This window comes from Hirundo rustica, chromosome 3 (genome assembly GCF_015227805.2).
Source record: "Hirundo rustica isolate bHirRus1 chromosome 3, bHirRus1.pri.v3, whole genome shotgun sequence".
In the NCBI taxonomy this organism is placed as follows: Eukaryota; Metazoa; Chordata; class Aves; order Passeriformes; family Hirundinidae; genus Hirundo; species Hirundo rustica.
In genome coordinates, this window is record NC_053452.1 from 86094575 (window position 1) to 86119934 (window position 25360).

General features: G+C 34.5%; 1 protein-coding gene across 11 annotated transcripts in view; it reads right to left on the reverse strand.

Annotated features, from left to right (window-relative positions):
- The window catches only part of RIMS1 (regulating synaptic membrane exocytosis 1), a 299234-nt gene that overhangs the window by 92040 nt on the left and 181834 nt on the right, over positions 1–25360 (reverse strand). For 3 of the 11 annotated variants that reach the window (XM_040060049.1, XM_040060041.2, XM_040060045.2), the window contains exons 6-13: positions 20621–20667; positions 19470–19582; positions 16715–16845; positions 16224–16395; positions 15938–16094; positions 8617–8776; positions 8003–8128; positions 3958–4020 (exon numbers count right to left, since the gene is read on the reverse strand). In XM_040060049.1, the coding sequence (XP_039915983.1) occupies positions 3958–4020; positions 8003–8128; positions 8617–8776; positions 15938–16094; positions 16224–16395; positions 16715–16845; positions 19470–19582; positions 20621–20667 (969 nt within the window). Of the gene's footprint in view, positions 1–31; positions 146–471; positions 550–3957; positions 4021–8002; positions 8129–8616; positions 8777–14613; positions 14686–15937; positions 16095–16223; positions 16396–16714; positions 16846–19469; positions 19583–20620; positions 20668–25360 lie in introns of all 11 variants that reach the window. The other 8 variants (XM_058419952.1, XM_040060039.2, XM_040060046.2 and 5 more) reach the window with 6 other exon arrangements.

Below are 25360 nucleotides of genomic sequence, written 5' to 3' on the forward strand. Positions count from 1 at the left end.
AAAGTGGGGGGATTAATCCTCAGTGTCTTACCTAACCAGTAGATCATCTCCAAATTTCGATATTCGTGAATTAAGGCAATCATGAAGGAGTGAAATATCCTGTCTAATCACGGATTTGGTCTTAGCACATGCAGGAAGAGTTGAGCTTTGTAAATTAAAATTATTTAAACAAAATGAAAATAAATTTAACATGTAACAGAAATCTCATACATAAACAAAAGAATGTAATAAAGAAAAACATATAACACATAATTTTAACAGTGAAGACAACGTGAACTAATAAAAACTAGTTTAGTTTAGTTAGGTGTTAATTTGAACAATTAGATGAAAGTTATTTTAGGATTTTATCTCTTATCTCTCAGTCACAAATATGTATGAAACATTTTGTTATTTTTTTCTTTAAAAAGGGAAGTCTATTTAGTTTTTTAAAAAGAAGCTAACTACGTAAAGGGGACTCTAAACACTTCTTACCTGTACAGATTCCAATAAGTACCATTTTCTAGTAAAGGCATCTTGGGTGGCAATGTTTTATAGTGCCTAACAGTACTTCTTGAATGTGGTAGGTCAGAAAAGAACACAGGACAACACAAAAACATGCCAGAAATAAAAAAAAAACAGATAAAGGCAAGCCAAGACTGACCAGAACCATAAAATAAATGACCATAAAATAAATGCATAATATTCTATTATATTGTATAGCTGTAGGAGCAGATATTTCCTATATGTTTTTCTCAAGTACTGTCACAGCTATCTGGGGGAAAAATTTTGTATTAACTTTTTTCTTAATAAAGTGCATTAATTTATGCCAATACTAGTACAACTCAGATGATTTCTTGAAATTGAAGTAATATATATTCTATTTATAGATATTTTTAATTAAAATATACAACTGTTTTAGGTTGATATTAAATTCACTCTTTATTTCTCTCAGTGATGCCTTACTTAGACCTGCAGAGATTTTAATCTCTTCAGTAGCTAAGCATGAAAGTCTTGCTTAAACAGGGATATATACCAAAAATTTAATTACAGATATATTAGCATCTGGCTTTTTTGAATGTGAAAGTCTTTCGAATGTGGCGTATCAGCTTCAAAATTTAGCAGTAATTAAATGTGATTAATTATAAGCTAATAAAAAAACTTAGGAGAGGTACTTCATCAGCCAGCACAGCAGCACTAAGGTGTTACATGAGAACTGTCTAGTATCATCATAGTTTAGAGAAGGAAATGTTTCTTTTATCAGCCAGCTCTACCCAACGAACTAGGGAAAATTTAAAGGCTGCTGAAAAGGAAAATTAATGGCTGCTGAATGGGAATTACGCCCATTTAATGGCTAAGGATTAACAACAACTTTCTAACAACTTTTCACATGCCCTAATAGGGCACAACTATGGAACTATGAGAAGAACCAGCAGGCTTGAGGGTTTTGCAGCATCAAGAACAGTCTGTCCTGAAAGGATATTTTGATTCCTTTTAAGCCTTGGACCAAAACACAGCAGGATCAACATTAGAAACCTGGCTGTGTCACAGACAGATGAATCAACTCTCTGCCTGGAAATATCAGTGTTTGTAAAACCCTGAGGGATTTAACTGAGGAGCTTTGACCCTTGTATGGGTTTAGTGGTCACCACTGGTGACTTCTCTATCAGAGGTCACTGTAACGTTGCAAAGGAGGAATAAAGGAATGGTTGCCATCAGGCCAATCCTAACATATGAGCAGATATTACCAATCAAAGTAGGGGTGATCTAAGACATGGAATGTGACAACCTATAATCAATAGCATAGCTACACATCTTTCCACCATTTCTGCTATTAGTCAATAATTGCATACAGAGAGATGGACAGCTGGGACTAGTATTCCAAACTGGTGCATTAAACTTACCATATATCTTTGTAGCTTGGACTACCTAATTTCTTTCATTTAACATGAACCATTTACCTTTCTTTCACATTTTAAGCTGAAGCTGTCTCAAGGACTAACTAAACCATTGTTCAGTGAGCTGCCTAGAAAATAAGGATAAAACCTTATAAAATTTCTGATGTGAATAAATGTCGGGCCGCTAAAAATAAAAAAGGACAGAAGATGGCACAGAACAAAATTTTGCTGAGACTATTTTCAAAACTATTCTTTCAAGAATGTATGTTGCCAGGTTTGGGGTATTATTTGGAATTGGGGCATATAAGCCTCAGAGTTAAATTTAAAAGGATTATTCTATTGTCATCTATTGCTTTTATATTCACCTTAAATACATTATAAGTACCATCCTGTTTTATAGTATACCACTACTATTACTTTTAAAGGGTGAATTTTTTGGGTTTTTTTGATCATAAATATACAATAACAATAAATGGAATAAAGAAAAAGGCAAGAAAGGACCGTAGGTTCTGACCGTTAGCTCTTACCTAACTCTATCACTATCCTCCCACAACTTTTTGCTGTGACCAGACTGATTTGGCAGATTTGTCAAACTGTTGGAAAGCTAATGGCTGGGCAAAGTGCACCAAAAGTTTATAATGCAGTATCTACCTCATCAATTGAAACTTCAAGCAAAGTATTTGAAAATTTATAATGACAATCATAATCTTTAAGAGAAAAAAGAGGAAGCACAGGGCTGGGGGCAGGAAGAGGTTGAAGCTACAGAAGATGGAGCAAAAAGGACACGGGAAGGAGGCAGGAAAAATTGCTATTATCTGACAATAAACAGACATAAAATAACAAGAAGTTAAATAGATTATTAAAAACTAAAACCTAAAATCTTGAGGGAAAAAACCTTTTTAGCTGAAGTATGAGAATGAAGATATTTCTAGTGATAATAAAAACTTAATTTAACAGCTTCACTGATGCAGATTTTTTTTGAAAGCGCACATATTAATTATTTTAGTTTTATACTACTTTGCTTTATAACAGAACCGTATCACAGTATCTTCAATACTGCTTCAAATTTGATGACGAAAATTAAAGCAAACCAAGACATTTTAAAAAATAAACAGTACTTTGTAAGAGAAAATCCTACATTAAGTAAATGAATAATGGCACAAGACTACATGGTTTAACATTGGATGATTTTAAACATTTAGCACTGACACAAAACTCTCATCAACACCTAGATTCTGAACGGACAAAGGACAACTACCCGGCTGAATTAGTTGAATGGTTCACTACTTTAACTTCAACCTACATTTTTACTTATTGAAAATGAAAGATGTTCTACACAACGTCATGGATTTTTAACAAGGTTAGCAGACATAGTGGGAAAAAAAAGGTGGGGGAGCAGACTTTGAATTTTTAGATAAAGATATTTCAGTCCTGTTTAGTTTCATAACACTGGAAAATGGTAAGACAGGGAGCTCTAATCTTTGGAACAAGAGATCAATGAAGACTGTAGATGGGTCCAAACTACAAAGTTTACATGTGAATCCATTTTATAGAAAAATTTTTAGATTCAAAAACAAGTAATACAAAACACCTCAAATCTCGGACTTCCAGTAGGCCCTTGTAAATCAGTATTTATTCCTCTGCAAGTGACTAAATCAGCATGAGATTAGGTGTCACAAAGAGCAAAGATTGTTTAATTGTGCATGGCTGTCATATAAAAATAAAAATCCAAATAAAAGAAAACAAAACCAATGAAAAAACCAAAGTTTGAAATTATTACAATGCTGTCATGCATTGGCAGATCAGGACTTTTGTGACTAGACAGAAAATCTACCACAACATACAAGTGCAAAACCAAAGTTTCTTTAACTCCTTTAATCCTTACTACTGTGGTTCAAAAACAGAGGTACACATCTGAATCTGAATTAAAACAAACAAAAAAGAACGACTGACATCTGGATCACAATGGACTTGGAAGTTCTTTATTTACTGGGACTAAATACCACCATGGAAAAAACACTGGGGACACAAAGTATGGAAAACTAATCAGGTGAGTTCATGATTCCAACATTCCTGTATTTACCTGATGGTATGTAGGCACTCTGCACTTCTTCCTCGCTTTGCTCTGGGCAGCATAAGAAGCTCACTGCACAGACAGGATGGGTGGTGAGTGAAACAGATATAGTTATGAAGCATTAGATGACATGGGTTATGCCAATGATATAAGCAAATGAAAACATAAAAAGAAATGAGAAGCATTCACCCAGACAGTCTGATAAGACTGCATGTCTCAAAAAATATGAGTCAAAAAATGCATGTAATTAATATTTTCAACAAATTCATTTTAGTGTGGCACCTCCTTCTGTGATATTTTTCATTAAAATTCAGAATTACTTTTTCAGAGCTTTTCATGACAAAACAAATACATAAAATGGCTACAGTTTTCTAATAACCTCCTTTCTCATGAACTAATTAATGGAGAACTGCTTTAGGAAAAAAAAGAAAGATGCCTGTTGTTTGTTTTATGTTGGATTTTGTGGCTTCCTAAGCTGCAAAATCATACAAGTAAAAGCAGTGGAGGTTTGAAAATGATTTAGTGAAGATTGGTTAATGGAAAGAATAACCAGTCACCCTTTAGGGAAAATCAAAAATATATGTTAATTTGAAATATTGTGCTTGGCCAAACATAAACTCTGACTCATAGCTCTTAAAAGTTTTTTGTAATGACAATCCTAAAGAAACAAACAAAAATGCTAATAAGCCATCAGACTTTTTATTTCTTTCTTTCAAATCAAGGAAAATCAGCCATCTATTCTATTTTTCTTATACTGTAACCAAACACATACTATAGCCAGCAAGATGGTAAAATTAATGCATATTTATGCCTATGGTAAATATGACTATGATATGAAATATCCCTTGAATTAAGCCAGTAGTTTTATGCACTTCAACACAATCAGAAAGACCAAGCTCCAAAACTCCTATCATTGAAAATATGAAATTAAAGGTAAGCTTCATGGAAACATGCTAATTTTAAAAGAAGCCAGGAATCCCATGAAGTACTATGGCAAAAAGAAAAAAAAAAAAAAGAGAGAAGATATTACAAAACAGATAAAGCAGCAGTTGTTCAATGTGTTTCACACTACATGCCATTATAAAATGATCTATTTCATTTATATACTATAGGCATTCTTTATCTAAAATTCTAAACTGGGCAGTTTGAAATAATGGCCTGGGAGTCATGTAAGATTTAATTACATCTGTAGCCACTAGCTTGATGCAACAATACGTACTAGAGTTGAACTGAATTTTTAAATTCTCTTTCTAAGCAAAATTTCTATTCATAAGCTCAGAGGACTGACAGAATTTATATGCATGTTTCCAAATTACAAACAACTATAGATTTTAGGAAAAAAGTTACTATTTTCCATAGAGTTGCAAAGTAGATGCAAAGTCCACATGAAATCATAGAGTACTTTGTTAATATCTACCTCTCCTAAACCAAAGAGTATCTACTGTAATTGACCCAAAGCAAACACTAATAAAAAAAGATATATTGAAAAGTGATATAACAAATCCACCATGAAATCTTTTAGTTAAAATAAATAAACAAACAAACAAATAAATATTTTTTTAATAATAATCCATCAAGATTATCAATATTGTGAGAATATGCAGTTCTTTGATAAATTAAGTGTGGTTTGGGAGACATTTAAAGTACAGATTACTATTCTCGAACAAATGTTTTCTATACTCAGAATTAATAGATTTTACTTAGGAATAAAAGAAACAAATAAACAAAAAAATAGTGCCATGCTCTTGAAAACTGGACAATGATTTCTTAATAAAAAGCTTTTAATAAGAGTTTATATATATTCATATATGTGTGTATAAATGTGTGTATATATATATATATATATAAAACTGTTGAAGTGGACAAAGAGGTTTCACTGGAAATTTATTGTGACAGATGCTTCTGTAACAGAGTGGTAGTAACTGTTTTTACAAAGACCTATATTATTTTTTGACATTGATTTTGAACCAGTAACAGATCATACAAACTATCAAAACTAATCATCAGCTGTAATTGCTGGTACGCAATTGTCGGGTAATTCCTCAGCTTCCAAGCCAAGTTTATATTAGATATCTATGTGAACTTGCTACTTGGTTGAGATGAAATGCACTACACATAATATCTATACTGCTCTTGACACTAATACATAATAGTTAATGCAGTTGGGTTTTTAAATTCTTGGATGTGACAGAGGATCTTTCTCAACAAAACCTGGTTTGGATCTTTCATATGATGCTATTCTTTTGTACTGAAAGCTGGCAAAACCTGCCAGAATTGAACTGCCTTCACAAAGGACAAAATCTGGGGGAAAAGATGAAAAGGAAAATGGGGAAAAGGAGACCACTGCAGACAAGATTATTGTCCAAGGACCCTAGGTACCTAGACCCATTTTTAAATCCTGCAAATAAGTCATGTACATCCTTCACGTCTGATCTTTAAACTTCCGAAAAAAAGTTTTTCCTGACTCTGTACAAATCCAGCAGCCCATTGCTCACCCCCAAGAAGGCTCAGTGTAAACCCAGCTCCTTTCCAAACTTAGTCCATGAATATATCACCAGTTAGGTTTAGGTTTGATGCTTTACTAAAAGAGAAATTTCTAGACAGTTAACTGTCTATATTTATACTGATAAAAGCTACTTTTTAAAGCCTTTTTCTCTTCAAATCTGACGAATAAGAAATCTATTCAATAAGTATCTTTAGGAATCTTTTGAATATATCACTGCCCAAAATAATAACAGAAAAAATATGCAACAAGTGGACATTACTTGAATTATCCTAACTATTAATCTGACTACTATATTTAAAGACAATTTAAATTCACCTCTGAAAGAAAATTCAGTACAAAAATCCAACTTAGTCAATTCTGTACACACTTCTTGCCTATAAATTTGAGTTTTCAAATGTACCATATAACTTTTTAATTCCCACACCTATGTTACATGCGACAAAAGTTAAACAGGCAAAAATAGAAAACTGAACTAGCTGAACTGCAAAAGCCACCTGTTATTGAGTCTTTATGTTGCTTCCAAACTGCCAAAGATTTCCAGAGATTTTTATGATTTAATCTTTACATGTTTTCATTCCACTATGAAATGTATGTTCCATATCGAATTTACTGGACTATAGCGAAAGGGTTTTTTATACTCAGTTCTAAAAGTAGTTACTTACTGCCAAGGAAAAGAAATCACGACATTACTATGACAACTGATCTTATCTGGAGGGTAAATTTGCTATTATAGTCTAGTTATATGATTTTTTTAAAGTAAACAACATCCTATAAAGATTGATAATCTGTGTGGCTGTCATCATTATTCTTCAAAACTGCTGAGCTGAAATACTTTTATAAAAGTTTTTTGAAGCTATAAACTACACAGAAATTCTATTTTTTTTCCATTTTATCAGAATATCATTCCTAGACACCTGAAAACAGTGCCTACTAGAAAGGCCAAGTGTTCTTTGAGTGTAGCCACACTGTGTATTCCAGGGAGAGATGTGTATGTGTCACACATCTAAGACTGGAAATTTTTGCACACTACAACTAATACTGCATAGTAAGTATCCTTACTATGTCTAGGTAATGTACAAAGTTCACCAGAATGTTACATAAGCTGTTGCGAGACTGCATCCATAGATGTCCAAAATTTATAAACATATGAATCCAAACCAGCAAGCATCCAACTCCCAGCTAGGAGGAATTCATGTCTGGTATTTTGCTAGCCAGAATAACTGGTAAATTCTGGTACATTACAAGACAAGCTAGGGCATACATGAAGATGTATGACTTTCTAGCAAAAATCTCTGGGCTTTATTTAGGAAAAAGCAGTAGAATATCTAGGATGAACTCTAGATGCCTCCAGTTACTGTCAACTCAGTACACAGTTTTACCTAAAAAAAAAGGTATATATAATTTAACAGTGGTACTAGATCTATCAGTTATGATGAATTCTCTCCCTTCCTCATTGCATTCAGTCACATTTCTAATGAAACCTTTAAAATTAGGCAAACTGACAAAGATGTTTCTAAACTTTTTTCCACGTTCAGGCTGACAATGTACCTTTCTTGATCAGACAAATACTGACTATCCATCTCTCTGGATCTGTAATCAACTGGAGTTCTGGAGGCATCATGGTGTCTAGTTGGAGAACGTGATCTTCTCATTTGATGAATTTCATCTAAACTCCTGAAAAGCAGAAATATGTATGATAATCTTATTTCCTCATGAATTACAATGGATCACAGTACAAGTTGATTGAAGGAAGTTTTCAGTCTTAAATTATTAATACATGATTTCTGAAACAATGTTATTAAAAATTATGCAATTTATACATGCCACTATTACCCAACAAATATACTTAAGTGGTTTCATAGAAGATTTGGCCACTGACTGGAAAAAAAAAAAAAATCCAAACCTATGTATGTTATGGTACACAGACGATGAATCAGAGAGAAAACATGAGTAAAAACAGTAAGTCTTACAAAGATATGATTCTTCCCATGAGTACTCTTGAGTGACTAATAAAAGCATATATTTAGTTCAAATACTGCACCAATAAATTTAGATACAAAACCCAAGCTTTAAAATAGTGAAAAATCCTGAACAAGAGAAAATTTAATAATGACACATTATGGAAACATGAAAGCATGCTGAGTTTCACTTGTGATGCCTACCTCTGTAATGGCACATTTGGTAAACGTGAACGGGGCCTGCCCTGATCGTCACCACGGTGAGGAGACACAGAACGTGAACGATGATGTGTTGTTGTTCTTTGCTGTTCTGGCACAGTTAGCGTTGTGGATTTACCTTCTCTAGTACTAGACCTATAACCTACTGGCAAGAGGGTAACAAAAGGCAATTAGAGAATAAAGGTCTGGGTTTAGAAAGATGTCATTCAGATGGCTAGTCTTCCAGGAGCATGTATCCAAATGCTTACACAACTTTTGGGTCATCATTCAGCTGTTGTACATCCTGATGTATCATGCAGAATAAATTACTAGCATTACCTTTAAATGCCTACATGTACAGAAACTGAAAAAATGAGACTTTTGGATGTACTGGAAGATGTCGAGCAGTTTTCTTACTTGGGGAAGAATATTCTGGGTATTTTGTGTATATAAAAAATCTTCGAAAGGAATCTAAATAGTGCAGGTTTACCTCACCTAAAAAACGGAGAAACCATGTTTGCATACAGCAGCACAGACTCACACAGGGCTGCTCATATATAAAGCATATTTCTGCCACTTGTTTCAGTTAAACACAAAGATGTTCTCCTACTAAACTTGGCCAAAGCCACCTACTTAAAAAAACTATTAGGATTTAGAGTATACTGTACTGAATATTGGGTGTTGCATACTATGCAGAATATTTTTGTCAAATACTATGACTAAGCAGCAAAATTTCTTGCAGTATTTTTAAATAGGATTAAGGAAAAAAATCAGTATAATGTTAGTACATTTTCAATATTTCAATATTCTTGTGCCTTTTTCTATGCAACACACTTTTTGCCTTCTTATACATTTTGACTCCCATCCAAAAACAGACAATGAAGCTGAGTAAGATAACAGCTTTCAAAAGTTACCTGTCATCTTTCCCAAAGAGCCTAAGGAGATCTGCTCATACTTCACTTGCTCATTTCTAGACATTTAAATGAGATTACAAGAAGTCCTTGACAGAAAATCCCTTAATGATATAGAAAGACATCCCTTAAATAATCCTTTAATCACTTCACAACTTCTTGCGTTGGTATCAAAATATTAATTTTTCTTCTTTGAATTTGTCTAGCATTAAAGTTACTGTAATGTGCAATTTTGAGCCAGCCTATATCAGAAATCTTTTCATGCAGGAAAAGACTATGATTCTGTCACTCAGTTGTCAATTGGAGAAGTTTATTAAATTATATAAATTGCACTTTTTATAGACCTCACTACCAGATTTTAATTTTGGGGTTATTTTCATATTTTATATAATTTGTGTAATTCTTCTTGTTCCTCTCTGGTCTTCTACCAAATTACACAGTCTGTATTTTAAAAGTGTGCCCTGTATACAGAGTCTGTATTAGGCCTGGTCATGTATTCAATGACATTTAATAACCTCTTTAGCTGCAAGTTTGAACCCTGACCACATACATCAAAGAAGCATTCACACTTTTTTCCCAAAATGTAAGAGCTTACCAATGTATCCTAATGGCCTCTAAAAGTTGACAAACATGCAGGAACCTATTTACTGGGGTTTGTCAACTTTTAACAAAGTAGGACTCCAATGTTCTGCAGGTTTTGATATGTTGTGATGCTGGAGTACCTTACATGCCAAAAAAGTGTTTAGAGTTCTGTAATAAAATAATAAAAACACATGAGGATCTCCCTGATCTCAGGACAAGGATTGGGTGCAAATTTTGGAGCAAAATGGGGACTCCCTCAGGACTTCAATGCAGATTCACCAACCAGGATTGCTGCAGAAAATGTCTAGATGCTTGTTAGAGGAAGAAAAATATATGACAAAAGCTGAATGTATTCTCTTTCCCAGGATAACTAAATCTAAGCTGCATTTTGAAAAAGATATTTCATTTTCCAAAAAATTTTTGTTATAAAAAATCCTGTAATCTCTACCCGAAGAGCAGTTTACCTATATTAAACACTAAAACCAAAGAAATCCTAAACTTTTCTCCAATCTTTAGGCAATTGTACTCAAATACATACAATTTAAATTAAAAAAATTAAAATTAAATTTAAATTTAAATTTAAAATACATTTCTAGAGCATTTCCAGTCTCCCTAAAAAACTCCACATAGGATTATCCTGTAACTCAGAAGTCTAGTATAGAAAGATGATTTTATATTTATATAATATGCATTTATATTTTTGCATAGCCAAGCTATCTTGGGAACGATACCTTAGCAGTGTGTGTACACAAAGCTTACAGAACAGAGACAGTAATTCATACTTATCCCAAGTATCAATTCAAGAATTGTCAAACTGGTCAAATCACACTCATACTTTCACAATGACCATGACAGTGACTGCAACAGTAACATTTCCTCATATTCTCAAATACAAAGGCTCTGTGCTCTTCAGGGTGAGCAGAGAAAAACTCGCATGGACCAGCATGATAGCAGCAACCAAGCTGATGGTAATTTATGCAGAAGTTTCTCAGTTGCTCATGGGAAACTGTCAAGTGTGACGGGAAATGAATGCAGGACGGGTGACAAAAATGGTTCTAACATTTGATACCAGAATTATATTATTTTTTTCTTAAAGACAATACAGACAAGGACAAGGACAATTGTACTGATGTCACTCTGCTGCTACAGGAGTAAGGCAAATACATTTATACAGGTTACATGTGATAGAAAAATAAACTGCTCTGAAGAGTTTTATGAATTTACCCATAGCATAAACAATGCAGCTTGTTAAAATTACCGCTGGAGATATTGCCAAGTGTATATCAGCGTTTTTTGTTTTCTTTTTTTTTTTTTTTTTTAATTAAAGATATTACTGAAGCTTTGGTTGAACAGATTGGTCTCAGAACATGTTCAGCTTTTATTAAAACCTTCACTGACCCTTATGGAGTACCAGGATGCCCAGTACAACACAGACACAGAGTGACTGGTTTAAGAACAGCTCAGGATAACAAACTTACTAAAGAGACTTGAGAATCTCTCATGCAGAGGTTGAGGGACTTAAAAGATTATTTTCTTTGTGTGAATGGATGTCAGTATACCACAAAAATCCTGTCAAAATCATTTTTGTTAAACCTGAGCTTCAAATTACTTTCAGCTGTTGATATAAACTTTTATTAACATATCTAAGCGCTGATTAAAAAAAAGATATGTATAACACTGCGAGGTGCTACTAATAAATGAGGGTGGTATAATTACATGAAAGATAAGATTTCTTAATTAGTGATATGACAAGGAAAAATACTTTTCTTAAAATATTTTGGAATTTATTAAAGTACCACTATTTTTGATGTAACAATTATTACTTTCACTGACAAGAAATTATTTTTTGCAGATGCTGAAATGTCTAGGAAAATAGTTTTCTTTGTTATTACTAAATTCTAATACTGCATTTGCCTTAGCAATTGGTGAAAAATTTGAAACTATAGTTTTAAGGATTTTCAAGGTTAGTTAATTTAGCAAAACTATTTTCCTTCATGTTTTTAGCTTGCATGGAGATGAAATGAAATTCTGTGCTTTAACATTTTGTAGTTATGTGTTTATTTATTAGAAAATGAACAATAACCTTTGTGAAAATCTTGAGATATTAAGGGGGTTAAATAACTTCATTTTTTTTCCTCAATACTTCAGGAAAAAGAAAAAATTAATAATTTCCAGGAAGATTCTCTCTGACTAACCTGATCTCCTTCTACAACAAGGTCACTGTCTTAGTGGATGAGGGAAAGGCTGTGGATGTTGTTTATTTTAACTTATTAAAATCTTGTACACTGTTTCCCCAGATTCTCCTGGGGAAGCTGGCAGCCTACAGCTTGGACAGGTCTTTAAAGGGAAATATTTTCTTATGTGTCAAATGTTGTAAACTCAATTTTGATATTCTTACTTCTCTTGAGAAGGAATATCTTAAAACTAGACTAATCTGGTTGAAGCCAATAAAGGCTCTTCCAAAAGGGTGCATCACCACACTACATTAAAGGGAAATATGGATATTTTCTGTTCCTTCCCACATGCACACTGTGCAAGATAATGTGTGAGAAATCTGAACGAGACAAGAGCTGGGGTGCACTCTGGTGCAAACCATGGTACTGGAAGGGCAGGAGGAGGCCGGGGTAAAGGCCGTGCAGAAAAACAAGGAACTTGCATGGAACTTAGTTTTAACTAACAAAGGTGTCTATTTATGAAGAAGATGCACTATTCATTCAGTGGAAATGAAGGGAGCAGTCCAAAGGCTTAACAATTTAGCAATGAAGCAAGTTAAGAAGGTTGGACAGGAGGGTAGAAATGCATATATGTGAACTTGACCTCCAGTCACATTTGTGAATCCGTACCTAAGGTTCTCAAACAATTCAACAGACATTGGGACCAGAAAACTCTTCCAGGTCTTATTGCAAACCACATTTCCATACACTGTCTCGGCCTTCATAGAATTGTGCCTGACGACTCAAATTTTCTCTGCCCCTGTGCCTAAAGTCGAACTTCCTTTCAAGAATTCAGGTTGCATATGCAAACAAACCCCACACACTTATATGCATATCCACTTCACACAGGAATCACGAACAGATGAACTCCACTTAGAACTGCCACACAAATGCATCAATTAAACTCAAAATGGACAAATTTGTGCTTGGTTGAGTGAACTGGCAGAATGTTTCTGATTAGGTGGACTTCAGAAGAAGCTTCTTGGCTATGCCCTTCAATTTTTAACTTGGAGACTCCCAGATCATTGCAAATCCAGTTCTAAAAATTAAATACTGCTGTTTTCTACAGTGATCTCTGGAGAAAGTTTGGATCTGTGCATTCATCAAAGGCACACCTGAGCATGAAGTCCAATGAAATGCCAGTAAGAATCACTTACTCAAATGCTGGCCCATTGAACAAAGTCCAATACATGCAGCTGAACCACTTTGAATGCTTCCTGTCAGCCAGGAAAAATATTTAGAGCCTATTATTTATATTTAATTTTTCATGCTCACTCTCTCTGCTGATGTAAAAATATCAAATATCATAGCTAGGCATAGATGAATGAATTTCTCTCTTAGTGACTGAGGTGCAAAGTATATAAAATAAGAAAAGAACCCAATCAGCATCAAAGGAAGGAGAATTTGTCTCAGTTAATATCGAGATGATACAGCATTAATAAGACATGGGATTTATTTGTACAGTTATATAGTGGATAAATAAATTGTGAGATTATTTTAAACATAGATCATGAGATAGAAGGCTTTCTGAATCCCACCATGATTTAATTCAATGGTTTCCATCAGGAAGATCCACAGAAAAACTGACAGTGCTGGCAATGACATAGTGACTCTTCAATTAGCTTGGGACAATTGGGAAACATATTTATTCAACTTGTGGCAGCAGTGAATTCGAACTAGAAGAATGTGGTACCCAAGATAGTCCTCAAGATTTTCAGTATGTAGGAATGCTGAACTAAAAGTCAAATATGGCAGTTTCTACAAGTAAATATTTATGAACATTTAGGGTAATGATAGTTTATGAAGGCTTATGGAAACTATAAAAGATATAGCCATGCTACATGCATCTTAATCTATAGCCATGCATTATCAATAAAGTCCATGGGAGACTGCATTAAAGCTTAGTTTCAAGCGAAGAGCAAAATAATAATAAAAAAATGCTTTCAATAGAAACCGAAATCTTAACTATTTTAAAATGTGGGGGGTCTTTTAAATTCAATTTGCATTTTAAATAATGCTTGGAGCATTACATAGTAAAAAATTAATCAATTTGAAACAACCAGTGGTCCCCATATGAAAGGTGATATGCAAAATAAATATAAATGAATGAATAGTAGAATGTTTAATTTACCAGATATGGGATGGGTACCATGGAATAATCAGGAAGACTTTAATCCACAATGCACTCTCCAAAACCAGTATCCTCAATATTCCAGAATATTATAAAGAAAAAAAAAAAATCCAAACAAGCAAAAAAGAAGAAAAAGAAAGCAGGACCATGCTGTTCATCCACGCACCTGGAGGAACAACTCCAATACCATCATCAACATCAAAATCTGAGATGTCACTATCACTGATTGGCCGAGATCCTGCACAACAGTAAGGTAAACAAATACCTGAACATCTGGTCATAATATGTAAGAATATGCTCATTTAACATAATAATGAAATCAAAAAGATGATTTTAAGTCAAAACAATAGCGGAGAACTCAACTACAGTGACTAACGGATGCTTCACAGGACAGCTGAGCCAATTTACCATCTTACAGCTACTTCAGCCTCCTTTCCCTTTCTCTTCCCCTCAATTCCTCAGTAATCCTCTAGTAGGATCGTTTATCTCACTAAGCCTCCAAAAGCAAAACTCAAGAAAAGGAAAAAGACACTTTTGTGCTACTTCAGTGAATATGCTGAATCAGCTTGCTGAACAGGAAAGGAGATGAGGCAGCATATGGTGAGAGAGAGGAAGAGGAAACAGCACTGCCAGCTTTTAGAAAAGCTCAAATATCTCACAAAAACTAACCTTTAATTTGCTCTCTCTATACATATCCTCCTTTAATTTGCTCTCTCTATACATATCCTCCATTTGACCATCTATGCAGCAATTACAGCAGTAATATTTACATATTTATAGTTCATTCCTGAATGTGCACCAATTTCCTATGCATTGGCAGGAGTGAATGCCTTCCACGTTTTTGAAAAATCATAAAAATAGCTTGGAAATGTATTTTAAAATAACCTCCTACATCTTTCATATTTCTATGTAAATCTTAATTTAAATGAACAGAGAAATTGCAATATTGAAATACCTCCTTCTTTTAAAATGCCTCATACAAACCTGAAATCAGACTCAACTGTAAAACAACTCTACCTCCAAAATACATTAATACAATTTCTCTTTTCTGCAAAAGTACACTTTAATGAGCACATTGGAGGTTGAGACTAAATTTATGTTGAAAAGTGTTTTTAAAGCCTTTTAAGTCTTTAATGACTTCTTTATAAAAAATGAAATATTTTAATTTTTAAAAGTATCCCATAATTAAAAACATCATCTTTCTATTTAAAAATAAATTTATGAAAAAAATCTTTGAACAATTTTGTTTTGCTATTGAAAGCCAAATCAATTCCAGCAGTTTTCACACACTTGAAAGTTACACGTCACAGTTGTGAGGCTGACATGTCATAATGTCATAATTCAAATTGCCTTTCTGCCACACATTTCCATTACTTTTAAAGACTATGAAACAGTATATTTTTTATTTTATTTGGAATTTAGGTACTGTTACACCATATCCAGCATTTCTAATTTAAAATTTAAGAGACCTTAATGGAACTTGGACCTACTTTGTAATTTTTTGCTAGTGCTTTCTCCACCATGAACATGTCTTCTTGGCATGAATGGTGATGGCTGAGGCAGAGGTAGTGAAGATTCATCATGTGTCTGTAGCTTATACCAATGTGGTTCATCATCTAAAAGTGCTGTCTCCAGCTCTATAAGAATCTAACAGAAAAATCATAAGGTTTCAATTTTACTTTGAAGGTACACAGGGAAGCACATATACAATACACATATGCATATGTACTCAAAACCAAACAATGAACTCAGAAGAAATGTGATTGTATGCATCACCTCTCCAAGAAAATCACTCTCTTCTTCTTGTACTCTTGGCTGATCCCATACAGTTATTTCAAGCATTCGTTCTCTAAAATCTCTACGATGTACGTGTGAGTAGAGAAAAGTTTGATTCCATTTTGGCTCTAGACTTTTCTTTACTGTTTTGGTCCTTCTTTTACTTTTATCACTGAAACATAAATATTTTTTGTAAATTATTCATAGAGCTAAATAAGCAAGTACCATGTACTCATCAGCACACAACTGTTTTCATTTTCTCTTCAGCAATAATGCCTAAATGAAGAAAGCATTTTCAGCCCAGTTGATCACATTCTTACAAAAGACCACAAAGTTAAATTGATACTGACTTGCATGATTCAAGTGTAATTTTTTTTGTTGTAACCATCTATAAAAAATTGTAAAAAAGGAGTTCTTCATAAGCATTCATTAAAAGTTGATTCAATACATGGTAAATTAAAACATAATTTTCTAAACTGGAATACTGTTACCTTCTGTCTGGAAGAAAATACATTTTTACATAGGGATTTCTGGGGCGTCCATCTACTCTTGGTGGCAAATCTGTTGCCTGTAGAACATTTACTATTAACTGATGTCCCACTTTGTCATACCAGAGTTTAACCTACAGGAATCAAGTTACCAGAAAACATTACTAAAAATGGAGAAGAAACAGAACTTTCAGATTACATTAAAAATAACCACAATGTTAAAGTGACAGAGTTTTGTTTTGTTTTTTTTTTTTCCCCAAAGACAATGAGCTACATGGCATTTAAAATCCCTTAATATTTAATTAGGTCAGATGGAAAAGATGAGGGTATACACCCAAGATTTGTATTTATCACAGTTGAATAAAATGATGGTGCCTGGTTGGTACTTACCTTGTTTACTGTACTCACTGCATAATCTTGGATCTGCAAATGCACCTAAACCAGCATATCTTAGCTCTGCATCTCAAAAGCTACAATAGGTAGTTCTGCCTGCATCTAATCTCAAGGCATAGTTGAAATCTATCTACTCAGATTTGCAACCCTTTCAAAATGTTTATCAAAACAATAATATAAAGCTACATAATTTGTTAAAAGAATCATAATGTTATGAAATTTTTAAGCCTGCTGTATACTCATGAATTAATATGATAAGTACAAAAAATAATAAATATAAAAAATAAAAGAATGTAGAAAACAAAGTCTAAGTACTGACAGTATATTTAATAAGCAGGACTCCAATTATTATTATAAGAAAGTTCCAAGATGTACCTAAATTAAAATGCATTACTGAATAGTGTGATGCTGTACTGGTTTTAGTTAAAATGGGGTGGAAACACCAATTAACATAGTGGTTTCACATTCGCCAAATTCTGTTTGCCAAATTTAGTGTAGTGGTCTTAGTGTTTACTGTCTCTTTGTGGGAGAAGATCAGGAGAAGCAAAACAGGTTTAAGCTTAAAAATAAACAGTTTTATTAACACACACTAAAAGAATGGAAAAAAGTTGAAAAAAAACCCCAAAATGAAACTTCAAAAGACTCTCCTCTTCCCTTAATAAACTGTTAACTTTCTTATAAACAACACAGAGAGATACAACCTGTGATTTTCAGTCAGTTTCACCATTTAAACACAATATTTCATTACTTTGGGAGACGAGTCTCTCTAGAGTCCCATGGAGACACTCACCACAAGTCAAAAATATTCTTGTGGCTCTCAATGTCACAAATCTGCAACCGCCTGGAGTTTTTCCAGATTGTGCTGTTCCACCCATTTGCAGCCTTTCCCCTGGCTCCTTATGGGCCTCTCAGTGTATCTGGGGTACCATTTAAGAATGCTTCCTCTAGTAAAAAACAAGGATTCTCTTCTTCTAGCTCTAAAATTCTTTCTATCTCAAACAAAATAAAGACCTCCTTTAACCCCAGGAGTGAGGGGGTTTAAAATTATGAATTAAATCTCAATCATATCAATCCCCAGCTCTGACTAGAACCAGCATTTCCCCAAACAACATTAAGATGCTATAAGAAACAGTCTATTTCTGAATAGTTTACACATGAGAAATCTGGTTAAAAATGTCCACATTGTCAATCCCTCCTTCCAATAATCTTTATCAGTTCTTTCACTCTTGCTCCACTGAATTCACGTGGTGTCTTTTCTATGTCCACTCTGTCTCTTACTTCTCCCTCTCAGGGAAGGGTTAGGCCTTGGAAGTTTCATGTTGCCCAGAAAGGGTTAAATCTGCCCAGGCCTGCAATGGCCATGTGATTCTCTGCTGGGCAGCAATGTCTCCGCTGCTGTATCTCAGATCGGCTGGGCTTCTCCCTGTTGCTCTTCTCTTTTTACTCTTTTTTTTCTCCGTCTGGAATCACCGGGGTGGGGGGAAGAGCCCTGCTCACCCCTCGGTGACAATCGGGGCAGCCTCAGCCCAACCGGGCCCATGGCTGTTGTCAGGGGCTGGCAGAGATCCCTCCCCGCTCCAGGGCTCCAGGGAAGTTTTCAAAGTAGTTGACGTTAAGCTGCAACCTCTCGTCCCCCACTGGGAGCTGATGGAGCCCGGCCAGGCCTCGGGCCAGCTGCCCCCACAAAACACGGGGGGGAAGCAGCAGGCCCAACTCAATGTTACATGTTCAGCTGGCCAGGAGGAAAAGGGCTGACTTGAACAAAATCGGGATTTATATGGGTACTGCCCAAAGTTGCATTCAACATTCTCAGTGGTTAAAGATCCAATAGTTATTGGTTAAAGGCCAATATCCTAACCTATCTCCTGATAGGTCCCTGTCCTTTCTAAAACAATTCCAAGGTCCTGACAGGGAAACACTGCACGTTCCCCCCTAACTAAGAATTAAAGTGTGCCAACCCATGACAGATGCTTAACAAATATATAGCCCTTTAAATGCTAACATAAAGAAAATAGTGATACTATGCTTGTTATCTGCAGATTACTGGACAGGTACAGCAAAGTAACTATTTTCAATGCGGAAGCTACAAAATTACAAGTTTCAAGGCACTTTTGTGGGCTCTTCTCAATGTAAATTCCTGCACTCTTTGGTGTATTAAGACAAAAAATTATTTTGTCTGCTATGATTACAGTGATGGCTTGTTAGCGCATACTGAGGGTATCAAAAAACTTTTGAAAAGTGTTAATCTTTACCAACACTGAACATTTCTCTTGGCCTCACAATAGGCCTTGGGAATATGCAGGGCTGAGGGACCAGCACTTAACAGATTTCCATTAAAAACTTGAAAAAAACAAAATATGCTCACAGAAAGCTGCCCTGGTAGGACCTGAGGTGCATCCCGTAGGGCTCCAGGGCTCGTCGGAGATATAACAGAAATAGAAGGCCTTTCCATCTTCTGAGATTCAAAAGAACTTGAACCTAAAACCACATGAGAAACACGTGAACTTACCATCCAAAATTTTGATAACTTATGAACTGTTTTTCCTTTGATTTGTATAAAGCTAATGTAGACAGCATAGTGAGAAGACTGCTTGTTTACCCCTACATCCCAGGTTAAACCTGTCATTATTTGGTTTACTTGAAATAACATATAAAAAAAGTGTTCCTCATACATCATTGACAAACCATAGCAGATGTTTTAAATTAAAGTACTGTTCTCTGCCTGAATTACACATCTCCCTTCCCATGCAAAGTACTCTGATTCTATGATCCTAAGTCTTTGATGAATAAACCACACCTGTTGTATGGATTATACTCCCAGTAGCCTCTGAAATTTTAACAGGAAGACATGCCGGACATGAATCTGGCATGGACGATATTTCAGCAACTGCTGGACATCATCAGTTCTCCCCTAGTGAAACGGAGCCCTCATTCATGATATGAGCTTTTGACAAGTGAGCACACCTTCCCTGTCCTAGGGAAGGTTTCTAGTGGCATCTCAGGAAAGGCTCAGATGGGAAAGGTTTGGGAGCCATGGCCCTCAAATACTCTGGTTGAAAACATTCAAATGGCACAGTTGAAAAGAACACCAGTCTTTTGAAGTATGCACAAAAAAATGGCCTAACCAAGGTTTTCTTGTTAAAAAAACAGAGAAACAAGAACTCTGGACTTACTGCATGATGCAGGAGATGAAATCCTGACACCATTTGTACCCTTGTCAGTCCCCTATGCCTGTTTTCTCTCTTATGTTAGGCGAAGTAAATTATTTTGGTACTGACAACATAAGATATGGAATGAAAACACAGAATTCTGCTAACTTTGGAAATCTGTATATGTTTAATAAAATCCATATTGCTTCCAATATAACACACAAAACCAAAACCCGTTCAGTTTTGTCATGCAAAAACCTTAGAGCCAATGCAATTTCCACAGATCATCACTCAGAAATTTCATAGCTGAAATAATTTTGTTGAGTACATGATCATGCTTAAAGAAAGGAACAAGGTGTGTACTCACTAGACTCTAATGGGGGGTGGGAAGTCTCGGGAATCCGTGGAATATCACTAAAATGTGAATACATAGTAATTAGAAACAACAGAGACAACCTTTGGCTGTGACAAATACATCATTGGGACAGTCTTTTAGAAACATGGATCCATTTCCATTCTAACAGGTTACAAGGAAAGAAAGAGGACATATTTAAAGACATACTTTCCACTACCACTCATGGAAAATCACACTAACGCATACTACCTTCAGGGTAAGGAACTAGCAGATATAACAATATGAGCACTACAACATTAACATTGTGGATGGATTACAGGATACCTTTACAACTGGAACAATGAAGAAAGAGAACTTTTAGGAAGAGAAAAATATACAGTACATAGCTGTACTTCCTTTGCCAAAAGGAAATACAGCTATGGTTTTTCAACTATTTCTTGGAGGAACAAAAATCGAAAAAATAAAAAGACAAAGATTAACTCACTAGTAATTTTTATATAAACGTCTCAAGGTGTTCAGAGAACGAAACTGATGAAAATGTCTTACAGTAATAAAAAAGGAAAATAAAGAACATTAGCAGTGTTAAACAAACAAGTGAATAATGCATTTATCCAAAGGATAAAAGAAAATTTAACCATATTACAATTGGGTATGGACATATTTCAACACATACATATCCAACACATAAACAGATACAAGATAAACTGATTAAGCCTACACACATCTATCAGCATTCTTCCATCAATAAATTCACTCAATGCTAGTTCCTGGCTCTTTCTATTCTCAGCCATCCTTGAGATGTAATACATTACAAGAGCAAAAATCCTCTACTATTGCACAAATCTTAAAAAAGCAGCAGAGGAGGGAAGTGGAAACAAAACTCTTCAGTGAATTACTTGAATGTATTTTCATCCACACAGACTAATCCAAAACTGGAACTGCAATAACATTTCTGAAGAACATTTACAAGATTTTAAGTCTATAGTTGAGAAGTTTAAAGGTATTCAAACTGTCTCTCTGTTACATACAGAAATCTTTCTGACTTGGAAGTCAGTAAAACTAAGACTCGTAGGTATATAAAAGTCACTTATGAAAAAGAAATAGGCACTTACATTAGAAAAAGAATGCAGCAGTGCCCAATCACAATCAAATGAGCCTTAAAGTCACTTTTTATGTCCTACAATTTAAATTTGTGGTGTCTGTTTTGAAATAGACTATTTCAGCTCTGCATCAATGTCTCAAATCAGCTTAAACCTCCATCACTAAATAAGAATGTGCTTCTCCTTGTCTTGACTTCATTAGTCAAGAATAATGTGGTTTCCTCAAACTCATGGAATTATAGCTGAATTTGTCATCCTTGACATGGCACAGTACTACTCTACAAACATACGAACAGATTAATGACCTCTTGCACAGCAGGGCTGCTGTGCAGTCTTCTTCCTATTAATATTTTCTCTTTTTCAGGTCAGACTTTCCAGGGCATTTCTTATCAGTCTGAAGCATTTACTTACCATAATCAGATTTTTCTGTTCAATACAATGTTAAGTTTGCAATATTTTCTTGTGCTAGAATATGAACACTCTCATCTGCAGTATAGCACTGTTTGTAATAACATCACTTTTCACATATCTAAACGAAGGTTCAAGGTGCAAGGACTGTTTCAACATGGAAAGTGCCGCCCACAGTGTCAAGTTCTATAGTCCTGGTATGGTTAAAAAAAGACTCTAAAATGAATTCTGTTTGGATTTTTCTCCTTGTATTGTCAACAATACAGTAGGAAAAAAACCCCAAAAGGCTAAAAATAAATGTCAAATATTAATTATACATATAAGCACTTATTAACTGCTTCATGTTTATGGTAAGGCACTGTCACACTATTACAACCAACACAGAAAAAAATTAATAATAAATCAACATGAGAAACAGATTCACACAGTTTACAAGAGAATTAAATGTTGGCATTTCAATTAGACAATGAACATTCTAAAAGGAAACTATAATCTAAAAATTTTCATGTAACAGAACTTGTCTTATCTAGCCTGCTTTTAATTTTCTCTGCAGAAAATATACTGACATATGATTTACAAAAAAGCTCTTTAAAAGAAATAGTAGTTCATGAGTTAAAACTAGACTAATCAAAGAAAAACAAAGTGAAAAGTTGCACAACTGATTATCTAATGCAGTAATAAAATTTTATTCCCCTTTTGGAGCAATATGAACTTGAGAAAGCAGTATCAGACACACCTACAGTAGAGAGCTGTCAACTTCAAACTTTGTCTGTCTATCTCTGCCTTGGAAGACAAAGGTACTTTGTGGTCTTACATGACCATATTACATATTATTATTTTATGTCTGATCCTTTCATGCCTCAATAACTATATAAATTAAACCAAACTATACCTTAGGTTGAAACTACTCTGTACAGATATATGGTTTGTGAGAATCACTATTTTGCACAGGAACAGCTATAATTTCTCTGAGGGACATAGTCAAGAGGTTGATCACTGAAGACAAACCAAATTCAAATGTGGTTGTAACCCATGCTTTTTAGGTTGTCCTAGGAACCGATGTAACCTATTCTACACCCCAGAGAGTTTCTGAAGAATACATCTCCCCAGTGCTCATCCTGCTATTTCCAAAACCATTCCTTCCCATCAGAACCTGTAGATCAATCTGCAGTTTGCAATAATTACTTGAGCAGCTCTCTGGAGTTCAGCACTGCCTGGTTTATGATGGAGGTTCAACCTCCTTGCCAGGACCTAGACCACAGTAACCAATCCTACATAGAGGAGCTGAATCATATCAGAGAAACAACAGTGTTGGCAGCATTATCTGTGGAAATCTAAGCACAGATAACTAGCATCTGACAAAGAAAAGAGAGACAAACAAAAAACCCCATTTGTTTTACCTGCACTATCCCATAGAGCACGCAAGAGATGGTGAGTTAGTTACCATGCCAGGCTTCTTCTCCAAAAGATATACTGCCAGAGGATCCTCCGGGCAGTCCTACGTTAACCACCTCTCACATTGTATGCATATTCATAGGTAATTCTTCCCCTCATATTGAGATGGCCAACCCATTAATTCTGCTTTTTATAGTTTTCTTATCTACCTTGTGTTGCAGCCATTAGAATTAGCGTCAATTAGTTTCTATGGAGTTTCCACGGTACTATTGCAGTTATACTGTTTATTGTTGTTATGCCTTTAGCTGATAATAGTGTTATGTGCTTCACATTTTTCTCTAATAAACATCCTACAATTATCCATTACTTAAAATTACATTTGCTGGCAGACACAGAAATCCAAATTTACAAGACTGAACAAATTGTTTAGACCACAATTTTGTAACTGGCAGTCTAATTTGTGGGCAGTCTAATTTGTGGACTTACAGTCCTTCCATTATTCACTTAAGGCAAACTGTGTCATATTTGGGCTTTTTAGACCTAATATGCTAGGATTTTTTAAAACAAGACCATTAAAAGTACTGGTACATTATTTGCATTATTAATACTGAGAGATGAAAACACTTAAATTATGTAGATGAAATACCATTTTCAGGCCTTTCGGGAACTTATTCCCTCACAGGAATTTTAGCTGTAATGGATTATCACTTAATGCTGTATCAAGCAACTTCAATTTTGCTTAGTCAGCACCTAAAAGTACTCACAAAACTTTGACATACTAGATGTCTTGGATGGGCTGAAATAAAATTCCCTGTCATGAATCCGAAACCATCACACAGTTTGGAAAACAAGACAAGCGCAGAACTTTACAACTTAAAGACTGATCCCTTCTACCCTGCAATAATGAGTCAAAGCCCAGTTGTTTTATGACAGATTGAGATTTACCTGTCTGTCATCTGAAAATAACTAAAAAATTCAGACATTGTACAATGGAGAAAATCCTAATAGCAGTTATCAAAAGAAAGAGCATGCTGCACAGGATTTTCTTTGTCCCTTTTTTTTTTCTTTTTTCTTAATAATTATGATCTATGTAAATTGTGCTGCATAATGAAAAATCATTTGCTTGCATTAACAGTTCACTTTCATTTTATCCCTAGCTCTGCTTTTTCTTGTATTTTTTTAAGAATATCTCCTAATTTATCTGACTCGAGAAATGCAAAATAAAGCTTCTACTCCCCCACAATCTTCAGCTGGATGGTAATTTTAGCATTTAACAGCCACTATTATTGCATCAGACATTCATTTTCCATTATCAAACTGATAAGTGGAATTGCCTAATAATGTCAATTTTATTTAAGTACTTTTAACAAAGATTGTCATTAAAAAAGCAAAATTTATTTGCAAAATACAGCTACACTCACAAAGCACAGATAAAACCAATAATCAAAATGTAAAAATGATATTTTAGTCAGAAAGAAAATGAATAGTTTTTCATTTCTAAAACTGAAAAAGTATCATATTTGAGACAAGCAAAAATTATAATTCAAAGGAAAACAACAAATTCAAAAGAATAATTTTTTATTGTAAATCATGTGACCATGTTTCACAAGGTAAATGTGAATTTACAATAAATTATTCATATTCAATTTTTTAAGACTTAGCTCTTAACATTCCTGATATCACCAAAACTATTATCACTAATGCAGGGCCAATCCCCCTAATTTTATCAATTTGAACAGATTTTATTTTCCTTCTAAGGCTTTTTCGGGAAATTGAGAATATAAAAATTGTTGTCACAAAACTCCGAACCTGAGTTCATAATAATAATAATAATAAAAAAATAGAGATT